Source organism: Adiantum capillus-veneris, chromosome 6 (genome assembly GCF_014529385.1).
Source record: "Adiantum capillus-veneris isolate H3 chromosome 6, ASM1452938v2, whole genome shotgun sequence".
NCBI classification, from domain to species: Eukaryota; Viridiplantae; Streptophyta; class Polypodiopsida; order Polypodiales; family Pteridaceae; genus Adiantum; species Adiantum capillus-veneris.
The window spans coordinates 43,613,377-43,629,432 of record NC_140936.1 but is presented as its reverse complement, the minus strand read 5'-3'; the positions used below and the strand labels follow the sequence as shown (position 1 = coordinate 43,629,432).

The 16,056-nt window shown below is 42.8% G+C and overlaps 1 protein-coding gene across 1 annotated transcript in view; it reads right to left on the bottom strand.

The window, feature by feature from the left end:
- The window catches only part of LOC147455422 (putative chromo domain-containing protein LHP1), a 64,573-nt gene extending 52,717 nt beyond the window's left edge, over positions 1-11,856 (bottom strand). The window contains exon 1 of the mRNA XM_086514200.1: positions 11,412-11,856. Coding sequence (XP_086370326.1) covers positions 11,412-11,747 — 336 coding nt within the window. The 5' untranslated portion in view covers positions 11,748-11,856. The remainder of the gene's footprint in view (positions 1-11,411) is intronic.
- Positions 11,857-16,056: the final 4,200 nt, after the last annotated feature.

Genomic DNA, 16,056 nt, shown 5'->3' with positions numbered 1-16,056 from the left:
TGAGGAACCTTCTTAGCACCCTCGAATACTTCAAATGGCGCCTTCCCCATGTGTTGTTGTAGGCAAACTCCACCAAGGGCAAGTACTTTTCCCATTAAATCTTCTAATCCAAAAAACAAGACTTCAACAAATTAAAAACCATCGATTGGCTATCTCAAATTGCCAATCTGTCTTCGGGTGGAACGAGGATGAGAACTGCAAACGCGTGCCAATGTTCTCCCAGATTTCCCTCCAACACAACCTAGTAAATCAGGGATCTCTGTCCAAAACAATGGACTCGGGCATGCCATATATTCGGAAATCTATGAGACAAACACTTTTGCCAAATGATCGGTCTTAAAAGTCTTCTTTATCGTAAAGAAGTGAGCCCGCTTACTGAATGTGTTGATGACTGTCCAAATGCCATCATGTCCACTTTAAGTCTTGGGGAAATCAAAGATGAAATCCATAGCAATGCTTTCCCAGGGGCGGGTGGGACTGGATAAAGGTTGTAAGAGTCTGTGTGTCTCATACTAAACATCTGCGAACAAAGTCATCCACATCCTTTTTAAGCCTCAGCCCATAGAAGTAACGCTCCACACCCTTCAAGGTGGTATCTATACCACGGTGGCCTATAAAAAGGTGGACAATGGCACTCTGTCAAAACTTTTTCCCTCAAAAGGCTTTGTAACACAACATCAATTTCCGCGTCAAATAGCCATCCCGGATGGAATAGCCTAAAATTGTCTCCCCATCCTAAATTCTAGTAAAAAAATCAACAAAGTCAAGATCCATGTCACAAAGTGATGACGTGGCGGACAACAGAAACCCTAATTTCTGCCAAAAACCCTAAAATTCCTGCAAACCCTAAATTTTGCCAAAAACCCTAATTTCCGGAAATCGCGGAGGCGGATTATTTTTATTTAAAAAATTTTATTTTTTTTTTTGGAAAATGATGAGCGACGCGAATTTTGCTTTTGCTTTTTTTTAATAAAAAAAAAGAGAAAAGACTCTCTAAGAGAGAGGGAGAACTGCTGCTTTTGATTTTAAAAGCTTTTGGGGCTCTGCTTTTGGGCATCCCTTGTAACCTTTAAATTAGTGGTGAGGGCCTCACTTCTCAGAGCATCTGGACGCAGAGTCTGAGAGTGAAACCCTAACCGCTCTCTTGTACTTTGATGATTGATTAATATAAAAAGAAATACCGAAAGGGGCACCAGTCTTTGGGGCCAATATCTCTAGGCACGGAACTCCGCCGGGCCAGTGCAAATCTATTGTGATCTGTGAATTGTTTTGAAGTGGTTATTTGGTGCTGTCGCGGTTGATTCTTGACTTGGAGTGTCCAAGTCTGTTACAGTGGTATCAGAGCACAGCCAATTTCTCTTCTATGGGAAATCCGATCCCCGAAATTTTTTTCCCGCGGCACCTATGGCTTCAGGCAATGATCAGTCGACTCCCTCTGCATCTGGAGATGCGGGCTGGGATCACAACGAAGATTCAGGCAGAGTATGGCCCGCCTTGGCCTACTTAAGCGGAGCGGCAAGAGATAGAGCGTCACCAGTTGATCGGCGATGCAACAAAGATGATGCTCAATTTTGCCAAGGACCCGAAGATGGCAAAATATATGAACCAGACCTCTTTGGAAGAGGTACAGATGGAGTGGCAGAGAACCACAACACCACTCCCGAAACCCGCTCTCAAGAAACCTTCTGCCTCCAAGAAATATACGGAGAAGGAACTGGAGGACGTGGTTGATGCACAGATTGCTCAGCTTTTTGACACGCAAAAGAAAGCCAAAAAGCACGGCAAAAAGCAGAAGAAAGGCACTGACTTCCCGGGATATTTGGATCGTCGGTTGACATTTGACAAGGCAAAGAAACAGAAGAAGCGTGTTCGATTTGAAGGAGTACCCAGTTCTTCTTCTTCTTCTTCTGACAGTTCTTCTAGCTCCTCGGATTCGAGCGAAGAAGACAGAAAAGGTAAAAAGCGAAGCAAGAAGCAACGCTTTGGAAAGGGCAAGGCAAAGAAGGCTAAATCTCGCCCAGAGACTGACAGTTCTACTGAGGACTCGTCTACAGACAGCTCAGATTCCGATGACGGAAAGTTTTATGCGAACAAGAAGAATTTTTACAAAGCCAACCAGTATGACTTTCTCGAAGATAAAAGCAAGAAAGTCCGAGAGTTTAAGGAAGGTGGCCACTCGATCAAGTTTGATACTTTTCAGGAGACTCAGATGCTTCGAAGGTTGTCTTTGACATCGCTTTCGCAGGAGGACGCTATTCAGAGCACTCCAAGATTCGGAGAGCTGCCTCTTACTTTAAGGAGAATGCTCGTACTTGGTGGTCCACGCTTCTATTAAGCAAGACTGTGCCAGTTACATGGCTGAAATTCAAGAGGCTTTTTATTTCTTCTTGGTTGACTCAAGAGTTTGAGCGAGATATACGAGCTGCTTGGAACCATCTCCGGATGACCAAGAGCGATACAGTGAATTCTTATTGTGAAAGATTCTGGAGCTCTTTTCTACCCGCCTCTTCATTCAAGAAGATCTCATTCAGAGAACAGATTGAGCGGTTTACCTTGGGTCTACCTACAGAGATCCGAGATCACTGCTTGGAACAGAAGTCAGCTTCTATTCAGGAGTTGATGAGTCATGCGAAGCGGGGCTTTGCCATTCACTCTGGCAGTCTGACTTACCCCACAGATGAGGCCATGACACAACGAGCCGAACAGACTTCTGGGAATGAAAGTAGAATGAAAAAAGAGCAACCCAGAGAAAAAAAAAAAAGGATGCACGACCCAAGCTTACTCTTGAGGAGAGAGCTCGCTTCATCAGAGAGGGGAAGTGCTTTGGATGCGGGGAACATGGACATATTTCCGCGAAGTGCCCTGATACGGCACAGAAAGAACAGCATGATAAAAACGACGACAGGTCTGAGAGTTCGAGAGTAGCTGAGGAATGTGGCAGAAAAGGCAGATAGAAAAGCAGAACTGGTACCACATGGCGTGGGACCTGCACCGAATCTAATGAATGAAAGTACAAACTTTGCCGCTTTCGGGCCAAAGCGAAGGATCAGGAAGCTCTTTTGAAGGAGCCAAGGCCAACTTCTTTTCACTTGGAATTGGCGGCTCGATTTGGAACTACGCCCGACAGACTGATGCCACAGGCGGAGGTAGTTTGACTGGCACCCGGATGGGATGTTGCCATTACACCGAGCATTGGAAAACTTCGTTTGCAATGACAGGGGTGTTCAGGGCACGTGAGTGACGTTCTACTCGGGATCCCTTGGTACCACAAGAACTACGCCGTGGTTGACTACCGGGCCGAGAAAGTGACTTTGATAAATGAAGGGCTTAGAGATTGTACTTGATGAACTTCAGTTTTCTTACTCATTCTTTTGGGAGAACTGAACGATGGATATTGAATATGTTTTGACCTGAAGAAAAGAACGCCAAGATTTTTTTTTCTCCACGCTCATGCCGATTGCTTTTGAGAGGGCCTGAAGATCATACCATTGATCTGAGATCTGGAAGCACGCCACCGAATCGGCCACCTTATCGTGTGAGCCGAGTACAGAATGAAAAGATTATGAACTCAGTGAAAGACCTCTTGGAAAAGGGTCTTGTCCAGCCTAGTACTTCACCGTATTGCTCTCCAGTGTTGTTGGTTTTGAAGAAAGACGGATCTTGGAGAATGTGCATGGATTATAGCACTCTCAACGAAATCACCATCAAGAACAGATTTCCGATTCCTAGGATCGATGATATACTCGACAGGTTACAGGGATCCTCGTGCTTTAGCAGGATTGACTTGAATAGTGGATATCATCAGATCAGGATAGCGCCAGGAGATGTCTACAAGACAGCTTTTCGGACGACTTTTGGGTTATTTGAGTTTTTGGTGATGCCTTTTGGCTTAACCAATGCTCCTGCGACATTTAACCGGATGATGGACAGGATTTTTCGAGAGTACAGGCTATTTGTTGACACTTTCTTTCTTTGACGACATCATTGTTTTCTTCAAGAATGAGGCAGAACACAGAGATCATCTGCTTCAAGTCTTTCAGGCATTACGAGATCACACGTTAGTGATTAATGCAAAGAAAAGTGAATTTTTCCTACTAGAGATACACTTTTTGGGACACATTGTGTCAGCAGCAGGAGTGCGACTGGACCCGGCCAAGATAGAGACTATCCGTGATTGGCCCGATTTGAGGAATGTCCATGAAGTTAGAAGCTTCTTGGGACTGTGTTCGTACTACAGGCGGTTCATACGAAAGTTTGCAGAGGTTGCTTCCCCTTTGCATATCTTGACACAGAAAGGAGTACCTTTTTCGTGGGGACCCACAGAGGTGACTGCCTTTCAGACATTGAAAGAGAAATTGACTACAGGACCAGATTTGACTTTGCCGGACTTGCAGAAGTCATTTGAAGTATTTTGTGATGCTTGTGGTCGTAGTCTGGGTGCGGTCTTGATGCAAGAAGGCCATGTCATAGCTTACGAGAGCCGTTTGTTCTCTAGGCCGCAGATGACAGCACAGATCTATGGGAAAGAGCTTTTGGCGGTTATCCACGCTCTTACTCAGTGGCGGCATTACCTACTCGGAGCGGATTTCACTGTCTTTACAGACCATCAGAGTTTGCGCTACTTCTTGTCACAGAAGCAGCTTTCGGAAAAGCAGATGCGGTGGGTGAACATCTTGTCACAGTTCCACTTCCAGATTGTCCATGTGCAGGGACAGAAGAATGTGGTGGCAGATGCTTTGTCTCGGAAACCGTTGGTTCTGGCTATTTCCGCGATACATCATAGGAGCTTCGAGGATATGGTCGATCAGTGTGCCACAGATACAGATTTTGCAGATATTTTCACACGGATACGGGATGGGGAGACAGTAGCTGGATACTCCCTTCGGGAAGGCTACTTGATGAAAAAGACTATGTTGTGCGTTACACAGCCGTTGAGGGAAAAGGTTATGATTGATTGCCACTGTCCACCTTTTATGGGTCACCGCGGCATTGCTACCACCATGAAAGGGGTAGAGAGAGATTTCTTTTGGCGGAGACTGAAGAAGGATGTGGAAGAGTTTGTGGGCAGTTGCTTGGTATGCCAGAAGGTCAAGTTTGACAGGCATAAGGCACAGGGATTGTTACAGCCTTTACCCATACCCACCCGCCCCTCGGAAAATATTGAAATGGATTTCATTTTCTTTGATCTCCCGAGAATACAGAATGATCACGATGATTTTCCGATTACATGGCACGCCTGAGACGATTGTCTCCGACAGAGACCCCAGATTTATGAGTTTGTTTTGGAAGGCAATTTGGGAGAACATTGTCACGCGGTTGCAGTTCTCGTCATCGTTCCACTTGCAGACTGACGGGCAATCTGAGATTGCCAATTCAGTGATTTTAGATTTATTGAAGTCTTGTATCTCGCATCAGAAGACTCAATGGGAAAAGAACTTACCTTTGGTGGAATTTGCCTACAATAACATGATACACTCTTCGACGGGGAAGATGCCATGTGAGATTGTTGAAACTGCTGCGAAGGTTCCATCCTTCCTGAGCACGAAAGATTAGAAATTTGAAGCGGATGAATATTCGCGAGATTTGGATACGGCTTTTGCCAAGGTTCGCGAGACTTTGCAGGAGTCTCAAGAACGACAAAAAAAGGCAGCGGATCGCCATCGTCGCGACTGGAAACTGAAGGAGGATGATTGGGTGCTCTTACTTTTGAGAAGGCACGCCTAAGAAAGAAACAGGGAAAGGAGAGGCTTTTTCCAAAGCTTAGTATGTGATACTACGGACCTTTCCAGATTACTGACAAGATAAATGATGTCTCCTTCCGATTGAAACTGCCAGATACTTGGAGGATTCACAATGCATTGCATGTGAGTCTCTTGAACCCTGTTAAGGGTGATGTGCCTGATGATGGGGAGCCTGATGAGCAACCCAAAGTGGAAGAAAACGAGGAGATCCTTGTTCCTGAACAGATTTTGGCACATAATGATACGAAGAAAGGTAAAGTCTGAAGGCGGTTCTTGGTTAAGTTCAAGAACTTTCCTGCATTTGATGCGAAGTGGATGGAGGAGGAGGACCTAGCAGATACTCCTCGGATTGTGAAACTTTACCTCGATGTTTTGGTTTAGCATAGTCTACTCCAAACGGAACCCAGAAACTCAGCTTGGCCGAAGATCTGGTGCAGTGGGATGCACAAGAGGGGAGTTACTCCGCTCCTTTGTCAACAGATGCCTCGATTTTGATACTAAAGTCACTGATGTCTCTTTGAGCTTCAGGGATACTGAGAGCTGACAGTATTCTGCTGGATGACTTTATGAAATGGAATTCCTAATTATGATACTGATTTGTTCTTGACTTCTTGTGAGTGCAGGAACTGGTAGACGAAATGACTGCAGCATTTTGGTCTACTTGATCTCGAATAGACATGGTTGCAATAGGGGTTAGTCAATCGGACATCGATGAGGTCCCGATTGGACCTAGATGTGATTGCTAGCTACATTGCCGATAAATCATGGTCTAAGATCCGAATAAAGGTTGAATGTCATGTGATGTCCTGTGATGTCTGGTGATGTCCTGTGATGTCGTGTGATGTGACTGTCGATTTTGTACATGTGCTAGATGTGTGTTCCTAGTACGTAGGTACTAACAGTCAGTGTCTGCTAAGACGGTTTATGGCTTTTGTCGGTTTTGCAGGCGTAATCGTGGTCGATTACAATGCTTTCAAGAGGGGGGTATGTCACTAAGTGATGACGTGGCGGACAATAGAAACCCTAATTTTTGCCAGAAACCCTATAATTCCTGCAAACCCTAAATTTTGCCAAAAACCCTAATTTCCGGAAATCGCGGAGGTGGAATTTTTATTTTTATTTTTTTGGAAAATGATGAGCGACGCGAATTTTGCTTTTGCTTTTTTTTTATAAAAAAAAGAGAAAAGACTCTCTAAGAGAGAGGGAGAACTGATGCTTTTGATTTTAAAAGCTTTTGGGGCTCTGCTTTTGGGCATCCCTTGTAACCTTTAAATTAGTGGTGAGTGCCTCACTTCTCAGAGCATCTGGACGCAGAGTCTGAGAGTGAAACCCTAACCGCTCTCTTGTACTTTGATGATTGATTAATATAAAAAGAAATACCGAAAGGGGCGCCAGTCTTTGGGGCCAATATCTCTAGGCACGGAACTCCGCCGGGCCAGTGCAAATCTATTGTGATCTGTGAATTGTTTTGAAGTGGTTATTTGGTGCTGTCGCGGTTGATTCTTGACTTGGAGTGTCCAAGTCTGTTACAATCCATGACGTATTGATCAACCATATCCTCAGCTTTTGTGATGAATGGCGGAAATAGCCAGAACCAAAGGCTTCCTAGACAATGCATCTGCCACTAACTTCTTTTACCCCTGAACATGGACAATCTGGTAGTGAAACTGTGACAGGATGGTAGCCCATCACATCTGCTTTTTCCAAAAGCTGCTTCTGTGACAAGAAGTAGTGTAAACTTTGATGATCTGTAAAGACTGTATAATAGGCTCCGAGTAAAAAGTGTCGCCACTGAGTAAGAGCATGGATCATTGTCAATAGCTCTTTTCATAAATATGTGCAACCATTTCAGGACGTAAAAACTTCTTACTCTCATAAGCAATTACATGGCCTTCTTGCATCAAGACTGCTCCGAAACTGCGACCATAAGCATCACAGTAAACTTCGAATGGCTTTTACAAGTCTGATAAGGCCAACACGAGTCCAATAGTCAACTTTTCTTTGAGAGTCTGAAAGGCTGCATCTCTATCGGTGCCAAGTAAAAGGAACTCCTTTCTGAGTCAGCATATCCAAAGAAGAAACTATCTCTGCAAATTTCCGAATGAACCACCGATAATATGAGCACAAGCCCAAATAAGCTTCGAACCTCATGAACATTCTTCAAATTAGGCCAATGACGAATAGTCTCAATTCTGGTCGGGTCCATCTTTACCCCTACTGCTGAGACGATGTGTCCCAAGAAGTGTATCTAAGGGAAGAAAAATTCGCTTTTTTCACATTTATAACCAATTTATGCTTCCGCAGTGCCTTGAAAACTCTCTGAAAATCCCAAAAGTCGTCTTGAAAGGTGTCTTGTAGACGTCTCCAGGAGTAATTCAGATCTAATGATAACCAGTCTTCATATCAATTCGGCAAGTAGAACCTTGAAGTCTGTCGAGTATATCATCGATCCTCGTTATGTGGAAATATGTTCTGGTTCATTGTTAATTTATTTTGGCCTCTGCTAACTCTGTAGGGTGGTTAGTTCGGTGGTGTACTAACGGGAATCCAATCATGTGATCTTCAAGACGTGAAGGAGGCAACTCGCCTGGTACGCCCTTAGAGAAACAGTCAGCCTGAGCTTGCTGAGAAATCTTGTCTTTCCTGGTTTGAGGTCTGACATATTCAACCTTTAATCATCATTTAGTTCTCTCAAGAAAATTGGATACACAAAAAAAAACTGGAGTTCATTAAGTGGAACGAACTCGCCTTTCAATTTTTTTGTCAAGTACAATCTCTTCGCCTTTCTCATTCTTCCATATGACTTTCCTTGCCCTATAATCGACCACGGCACTATCATGGGAGAACCAAGGGATTCCTCAGAGGACGTCACACCCTTTCCAAAGGCATGATGTACAAGTCCTTGTGCCCTAAATACGCCTGGCACTGAAAACGTATTGTGTCAATGATCAGTGTAATGGCAACATCCCAGCCCGGTTCTGCTAGAACAGCCTCAGCTTGTGGCCCCATTTCCTTGGACGTAATTCCAAATCTGGCCGCCAATTCGATTGAAGTTGGCCTTGGCTTTTCCATCAAGAAGATTAGGGTTTCTTGGTCTTGCACTTTGCCCCGTGCTATGCAAAGTTCGGTATTTCTGTTCATTTGATCACGGTCGAGAGTCCCCACAAAATCTGGTACTCGTCCAGCTTTCGTCTTTCCTTTTCTTCCACACTCAGCTGCTACTCTGTAACTCTTTGGCTTATCTTTTGGTGGTCCTCTGGTTCATCTTCTTTTCAAGAGTTCTTGTCCATCTCTTTCTGCGAGTACAGGTTCCGCATTTCTACACTCGTCTGTCCTTTCAGCTTTTCTTCCGTCTTAAGAGGAGAATCAATGGCCTCACACCATCTCGAGTAAATCTCATCAATCGGGTAATTCTCCAGGTGTCTCGCAAATCTCGGGTCTCTAGAGTACTTGATCAATCTTTTCATACATATGCCAACCTGCAGTTGACGTTTATACTCCGTTTTGGTAAACTTTTTTGCCAAAAAATTTGCCCAAATCTTCATTCTTTTCATCAGTCCCCGGGCAGTATTTCGACTTTTCTCTGCCTCCCCACCGAGAAGTGTTATCTCTCTCACATTCTCCGCAAGAACCCATGAATAATCTGGAGTTCTTTATGGCTTATGCCATGTAAGATAGAGCGATGAAGATGGGAGCACGCCCGATGCACGATGTATGAAGAGTGGGAGTAGCTAATAAGTCCAAGGTCGGGACACGAAGATTCTTTCACAAAAACCTACGTGTGTTGCAAAAAGGATTGGATCCTCCATAGAAGAATAATCTTCATGTGCTCTGATACCACTGTAGCAGGCTTGGACACTCCAAGCGAGAAATCAATAGCAACACGAACAAAAACTTCATAATCACTGAACTTTAATAGAGAGAGAGTCGAAACAGCCCAACGTAGTTTCGTGCCCAGAAGTATTGGCCCCAAAGTCTAGCACCCCTTTCGATATTTCTTTTTCATTAATCATTGCAATGTACAACTCCCGAGGGACCTCTGCTCTCAAACTCTACGTCGAGATGCCCTACAGAGTGAGGCCACAGGGGCTCTTATAAAGTTTACAAGGGATGCCAAAGCAAAGCCCCAAAAACAGTTAACTCAAAAGCATCTTGTCCAAAAACTGCCCAAAAAGTAATCAGCGCGATTAGCGAAAATCCGTACAGCCTGCCACGTCAACAACTATCCACGCAAAATGCGAAAAATCCATATAGTATCCACGTCAGCTTGTCCGTACAGCAAACACTTCCACGTCATCATTTTATGTCCGTGGGTAATCATGCCACGTCATCAGTTTGTGGCAACCTCTTGCACAGGTACTGGATTAGCTAATTGCTAATCCCCCGCAAGTACAGGTGAACTCCAAGAGATTTCACGCGAGAAATCTCGTCCGATTCAAAGGGCAAGTAGCCCTACACGTGCAGGAGCTCGAGGGCTTGCTACGGATGCAACCAGCACGTGAAATAGAGCCCGAAACAAAAATTACAACCTGCTATGTATTTTTTGCAGGTCTTGATGTCATGTCAGCACCCGTGTGGCTCCGCATTTCCCGCCATGATTCGCAGCACAAATCCTATCGTTTTTCACACTTCTCTCCTAGACCAGTTCCGATACGGCTTTTTCTCTCCTCTTACGATCTGTCAACTCGTCGCACGTTATCGCTTTGTGGCAGGCATAGCCCCATAGAGCTTGTCTCGACTCTCGCCATGAGTTTTCTTTCTATTTGCCTCCTCGTGCTTCCATCCTCCCATCTTATACTATACAATCTACAATTTTGTATTAAATAATTTGGCTTCTAGCCTGCCCATGACCTATGACATAGATGTATCTTTCAACTTTTTACTTCCCGTGGAGCAAGCTCCTAGAGCATCTATGAGGCTCTTTTAGGACTAGTAATGCAAGTTTATTTTTCTTGAAGAGAAAGGGGGGGGGGGGGGGGGGGGGGGGGGGGGAGACAAAGAAAGAGGTTATCATAGGTCAAAATTGTTGCAAGAGTTTATCATAAGTCAGGACTGTTATGCCTCATGATAGACTGTGATTGGTCCTAATGGAAAATTCCATGAATGAAAATAATAAAACAGTAAGAGCTAGCATCTCAAATATGCCATGGGTCTTCACGTTATAGCAAGTATGTTGTGACTTCCCTGTGCAAACAATTTAGCTTGTTTTCTTCCAGAAACTCGTTAGATAGAACCTATCTTCTTTCAGGACCTTAAATGGTTATTCTATCCCCTTATTCAGAACCCTTCAGGTGTTTCAAGTTTTACGTTACAAGTTTCATTTGACCATGATACACACTTTCCTTCCATCCTTATCATATACTGTACAGGCTTGCACCCACAATTTCTAGGTACACTCAAGTCCTACACCCTCTTCAAAGTAGCATTCAGACCCTGTTCCCCCTTCCTAGACTAAGTTGCACAGACCTTGCCTTAACCTGTTTAAACTCATTGCACTATACACATGATGGCTTTAAGCCTGTCACGACCCCACTGACATACAGAGAAACGAGTCTCTTCTAGAAGAGCAAAAAAATAAAATCAAAAAAATTGCAGGGAAGCAGGCACCATCGGAAAGATGCAAAGCATGAATATAGTCAGTGACAAAGAAGACTGGGGTAGGGCACTGACCTTACGAACACGTTTCTTGCACACGCTCTCTACCTCATAAAACCCTTCGCCTAAACCCTCGCCGCTTCCTTCATTATCCTCACCACTTTCATGTCCGTCTGAATCATCTGCTGCACCATTATCTTCAAGTTCACTGTCAGACTTCTCTGCAGCTCGTTTCAGCTTCTTCCCATCACCCTCAGACATTTCCTGCTTCGCAACACCCCTCCCTCTTTTTTTGGAGGATAAACTTTCTCCATCCTCCTTTGAAACCGCAGTGACACCTCTGCGTAAACGATGATGGGAAATCTCCATGTCCGCAGGAGCTGCTTCTGCAGTAGGAGCCCGTCGACGCATGAAAAATAGGGTTTAACGTACGCAGGAAAGGCCCGATTTCGCTCTCTGCGTTTGTTGTGCGCGGGAGCGAGAAAGAGACAGGGGGGGAAGAGAAACTTTCTGCTTTAACTGAGCTTAAGCTCAATTTAAGCTCAATTACATTTTGACTCTTTTAACGGAAACCACCAATTTTTGTATGATCACATTGATACAAAAGTGAGCTAGCCAGGGTTACTTGGACTGTGTGTGCATATCATGCCTACGTTATGTAAAAATCTTCTAAGACATGCATCTTTACTTCTATAGTGCACAATTGACTTTATCGACTCTACGCTCGCTCACCTAAACATTGTTACCCAAGCAATTTCTATAATTATTATTACGAGACTCTTTTAGCGAAAACCACCAATTTTTGTATCGATCACATTGATACAAAAGTGAGCGAGCCAGGGTTACTTGGATTGTGTGTGCATATCATGCCTACGTTATGTAAAACTCTTCTAAGACATGCATCTTTACTTCTATAGTGCACAATTGACTTTATCGACTCTACGCTCGCTCACCTAAACATTGTTAACCAAGCAATTTCTATAATTATTATTACGAGAAATGTGTAATGACTATGAATGTTTTAGAGTCATTATACAAACTTATAACATTGGCATTCTTGTAGGTTATGGATTCCACCTTCAAACTTATGCTTTCAAAATAATTTTCAATATAATCTATGTCACGAGACTTGTGTAAATCATTTTGGTGTTTATAATGTTGACCATTTGCTTCGATTGCTTTAGGTATGTCCCCATGCTTCCTGGTGAATTTTCAAACAAGATACCATTATTTTAGATGCCCATTTTCTTACACACACATCATATCACCATCCTTCCTTGATTTTTATCTACCTGATACCCTCGTTGTGACATTGGGATAGTTTCTAGGTTGTATCGAAAAATCATGCTCATTTCACGATAAGATTGTACTACCTTAATTATGTGTACTTTGAAAAGAGAAGCATGATAAACTTCTAGCTTCTATCAAAATGACATGATGACTTCATATTTGTCTATGTGAAGATAATTTTGAAGGGATGTAACTTTCAAATTGTTGATGCCATATCTTCTTGTGCGCAATTTTATTTTAGCACATCATAATAGTGTCCTTGCTTCTCCTTGCGAGTAGCTTTATATACATTTCATACAATCTTAAAATGTGAAGGACCCAATTCTATTCAATAAATTCCTAATGCCTCCTATGATCAATTAGAATAAAATAATGATAATATAATAATAAAATGAGAAAAATGGTGACTTTTTGGTATCCATTTCTATGTTTGGAAATTAAGTTTCAACAAAGATATTGGAAAAAGTATAACATGCTAGGACAAGGGTAAGACATGGGTCCTAAGCACCGCTAGCTAGGCATGCTATGTTAGGGGGGCTCCGAAAGATAGGTCAAGCGGCCCATAATATGAGGTGGTTGGGTAGATAAACATGCATAGTTCCCCTTGTGCTTTCAGTGGTATCAGAGCTAAGGCATAGGAAGTAGGAGAAGGTCTCTCTCTATACTCTGCAGATCCTCTCAAGATTCTAAACCATACGTTTTCTATTTTTGAAATATCTGCATACAAAAGATGATTCTAAATATTTTGCCCCATTGCCTTATTGAAATTATCGTGGTCTCCAATTTGGTATAACAAAGTTTTCTCATATTCATCACCAATGTTGAGTTATTTTATGTAAGCTGACAAAGTGGTCAAAAAATGTCGTTTTGGCCTTTCGGAGTTTTGGCAAAGATGATTGATGTTGTCATAGTGCATGCAAAGCCATGCAAGAGATCTCGAGTTCAAGGAGTAAGTCAAAGCCATTCACAGAAGAGAACCAGAGGACTGAGGTAGTCCAAAATGCCATTTTGGCCTTTCGAAGTTTTGGCAAAGATGATGGATGTTGTCATAGTTCATGCAAAGCCATGCAAGAGATCTTGAGTTCAAGGAGCAAGGCAAAGCCATGCACAGAGGAGAATCTGAGGACCGAGGTACTATCGCATGCTCGTCTCTACCCAACCTTGCCCTAAATAGACCACTTGGATTGATGATTGAGCTGTGGAGTGAGCTTTTTCACTCTTTTTGCTTACATTTCATAACTCACTCCATAAGCTATTGGGATTGATATCGAGTGAGCTTCTAGAGAGAGATTTTTGTTTCATTTTCACCCTCTCTCTCTCTCTCTCTCTCTCTCTCTCTCGTGTGTGTGTGCGGGTGTGTTTGTGCTAATAAAAAGAGGAAAATGGTATAACCTTTCTATCACCCAAGTGTGGTAGATTGGTTATGCCATTTCCCTCTTGAATGACAAGTCTTGAGTTCAACTCTCCTCGTCGGATAGCTCTTTAAGGTCTCTTGGGATAGTTTCCTACGACGTTAAAATTCTCTTCTTCTTCTTCTTCTCTTCTCTCTCTCTCCATATACACAAGTGGGACTATCGCTGCCTCCGACAATGGTGGTACCTATAATAGCATAAGAAGAGTTATACAAAGCCCATGACAAAAGTCTCATATGTATTGGTGCTACATGTCTTCAAGATGCACACACAAATGAAAGCATTAGAAAGTCTCTCGATCGAAACACATCTTGACAATGCTCCATCAAGCAATACCTTGCTTTCCACCAACGCCCTCTATCTCTTGATTTCATCATGAATGTTTATTTATGTATTGCATTTTGTCATGTGCCTCCAAAGTGTACCAACCATCAGTGCATTTGAAAGTAGTTGCCCTTATTGTGCATCACTAAAAACAATCAGAGCTTCCGAGCTCTATTGATGATGTACGTGTACCCTTTAATAAGTGCATTCCTAGCCCACACATCAATCTTGTCAAGATTATTGTTAAAAATAAATCTTGGCTCCAAACTAATTGAAAATGATCCAGAGCTTCTTGGTGTACCATGTTGGGTATATCTTTAAAGTTCCCTCGAGGGGACGACATCACACATGAAACTCATCAAAGCTACATAGCAATGATAACAGGAAGGGCCTAGATATACATTTTTCCTTGTGCTTGCTATTGCTTTTACCTCTAGGGAAAAGCTCCAAGAGGCATCCTCAAAAATCTTGCTTCGGGAAGAATATGTGAATGATGGAGGTATTTTCAACCATACTTAATATTTGTTTTAAGCGATAATGATTCTTTCAAAAAAAAAGACGTGAGAGAAAAATAGAAAATAAGGGCCTTCAACTAATGTCTTCTAATCACGATTTTGTTTTGGATAATTTTCCATTTGAATCTAGATAGACCCACTCCACAACCTTCGGTATTAGTTTTTAGACATGAGACCTAAGGTAGAACTTCCGTTTTCCTCCATCAAAGCATCGTATTTCATGGGAACACATCCCATTATCACATAAAGTTAAATGGTTCCATAAGGATTAAGAAAATGGGTCTAAAAAGAAATAGAATGAACACACACACACAAGATAATAGATGTGCTTGCCAAAGTGGTAAGTGATTGCAATCATATATGATATTGACAAAGGATCTTTGAAACACTATTCAGAATTAGGGCCACCCAAGCTCGGTTACGCCTTCAAATCACTCATTGGTGGCCCTGTTGTTAGTGGCTGGATCAGAAACCCCTTACCAATTTCATGAACGATGTCCGCGAGTAGAGCCACCTCCAGGTATTGTCTTTATTTGTCATCTTGGATGGCATTGCAACACAATTTGACGAGTTACTTACACGCGCACCCAGTGTTTGGGAAAAGTGTGCCTCAACTTAGTCTTGAGATGATTGAAAAATAAAAAAAACCGGTAGGAGGGAGGGGGAGAAGAAAAAAATCCACTTGGAAAATTCAAGAAAATACTCCTCTTTGAAATCTATCCAAAAAGAATTTTTGTATGTTTATGAAATTGATTTTTCCCTGACACTGTTGGCGCACACACACAAACTTCTTCAAGAGAATACTTCCCTTTATGGGTGCTCTTGCTTTTCATCTTCCAACTTTGCTGAATGATCGCTTTGCTCAATCCAAGAATGTTTCTTCACAAAATCAAGCGGGTGGCATTGCGTGTCTTAGAGGTGCAACTATTAAGTATGGAGCCTGATTTACCCCTTGTAATTTTATGTGTTAAAAACGCACATTTGTAAGGCCTCCATTATGAGGAGAAGCCATCGTGCATGAAGAAAATAACTCGCCGAAAAATAAAATCACTTGCCGGAAACCAATTTTTTTTGGAATATTACTTTCCGCTGGAGTATTATGGCCGGACGACGGCCGAAAAGTGGTCGAAAAACGACCGGTCGATTGGCTGGTTGGCCAGTGGTCGGTAGTAAATGGCC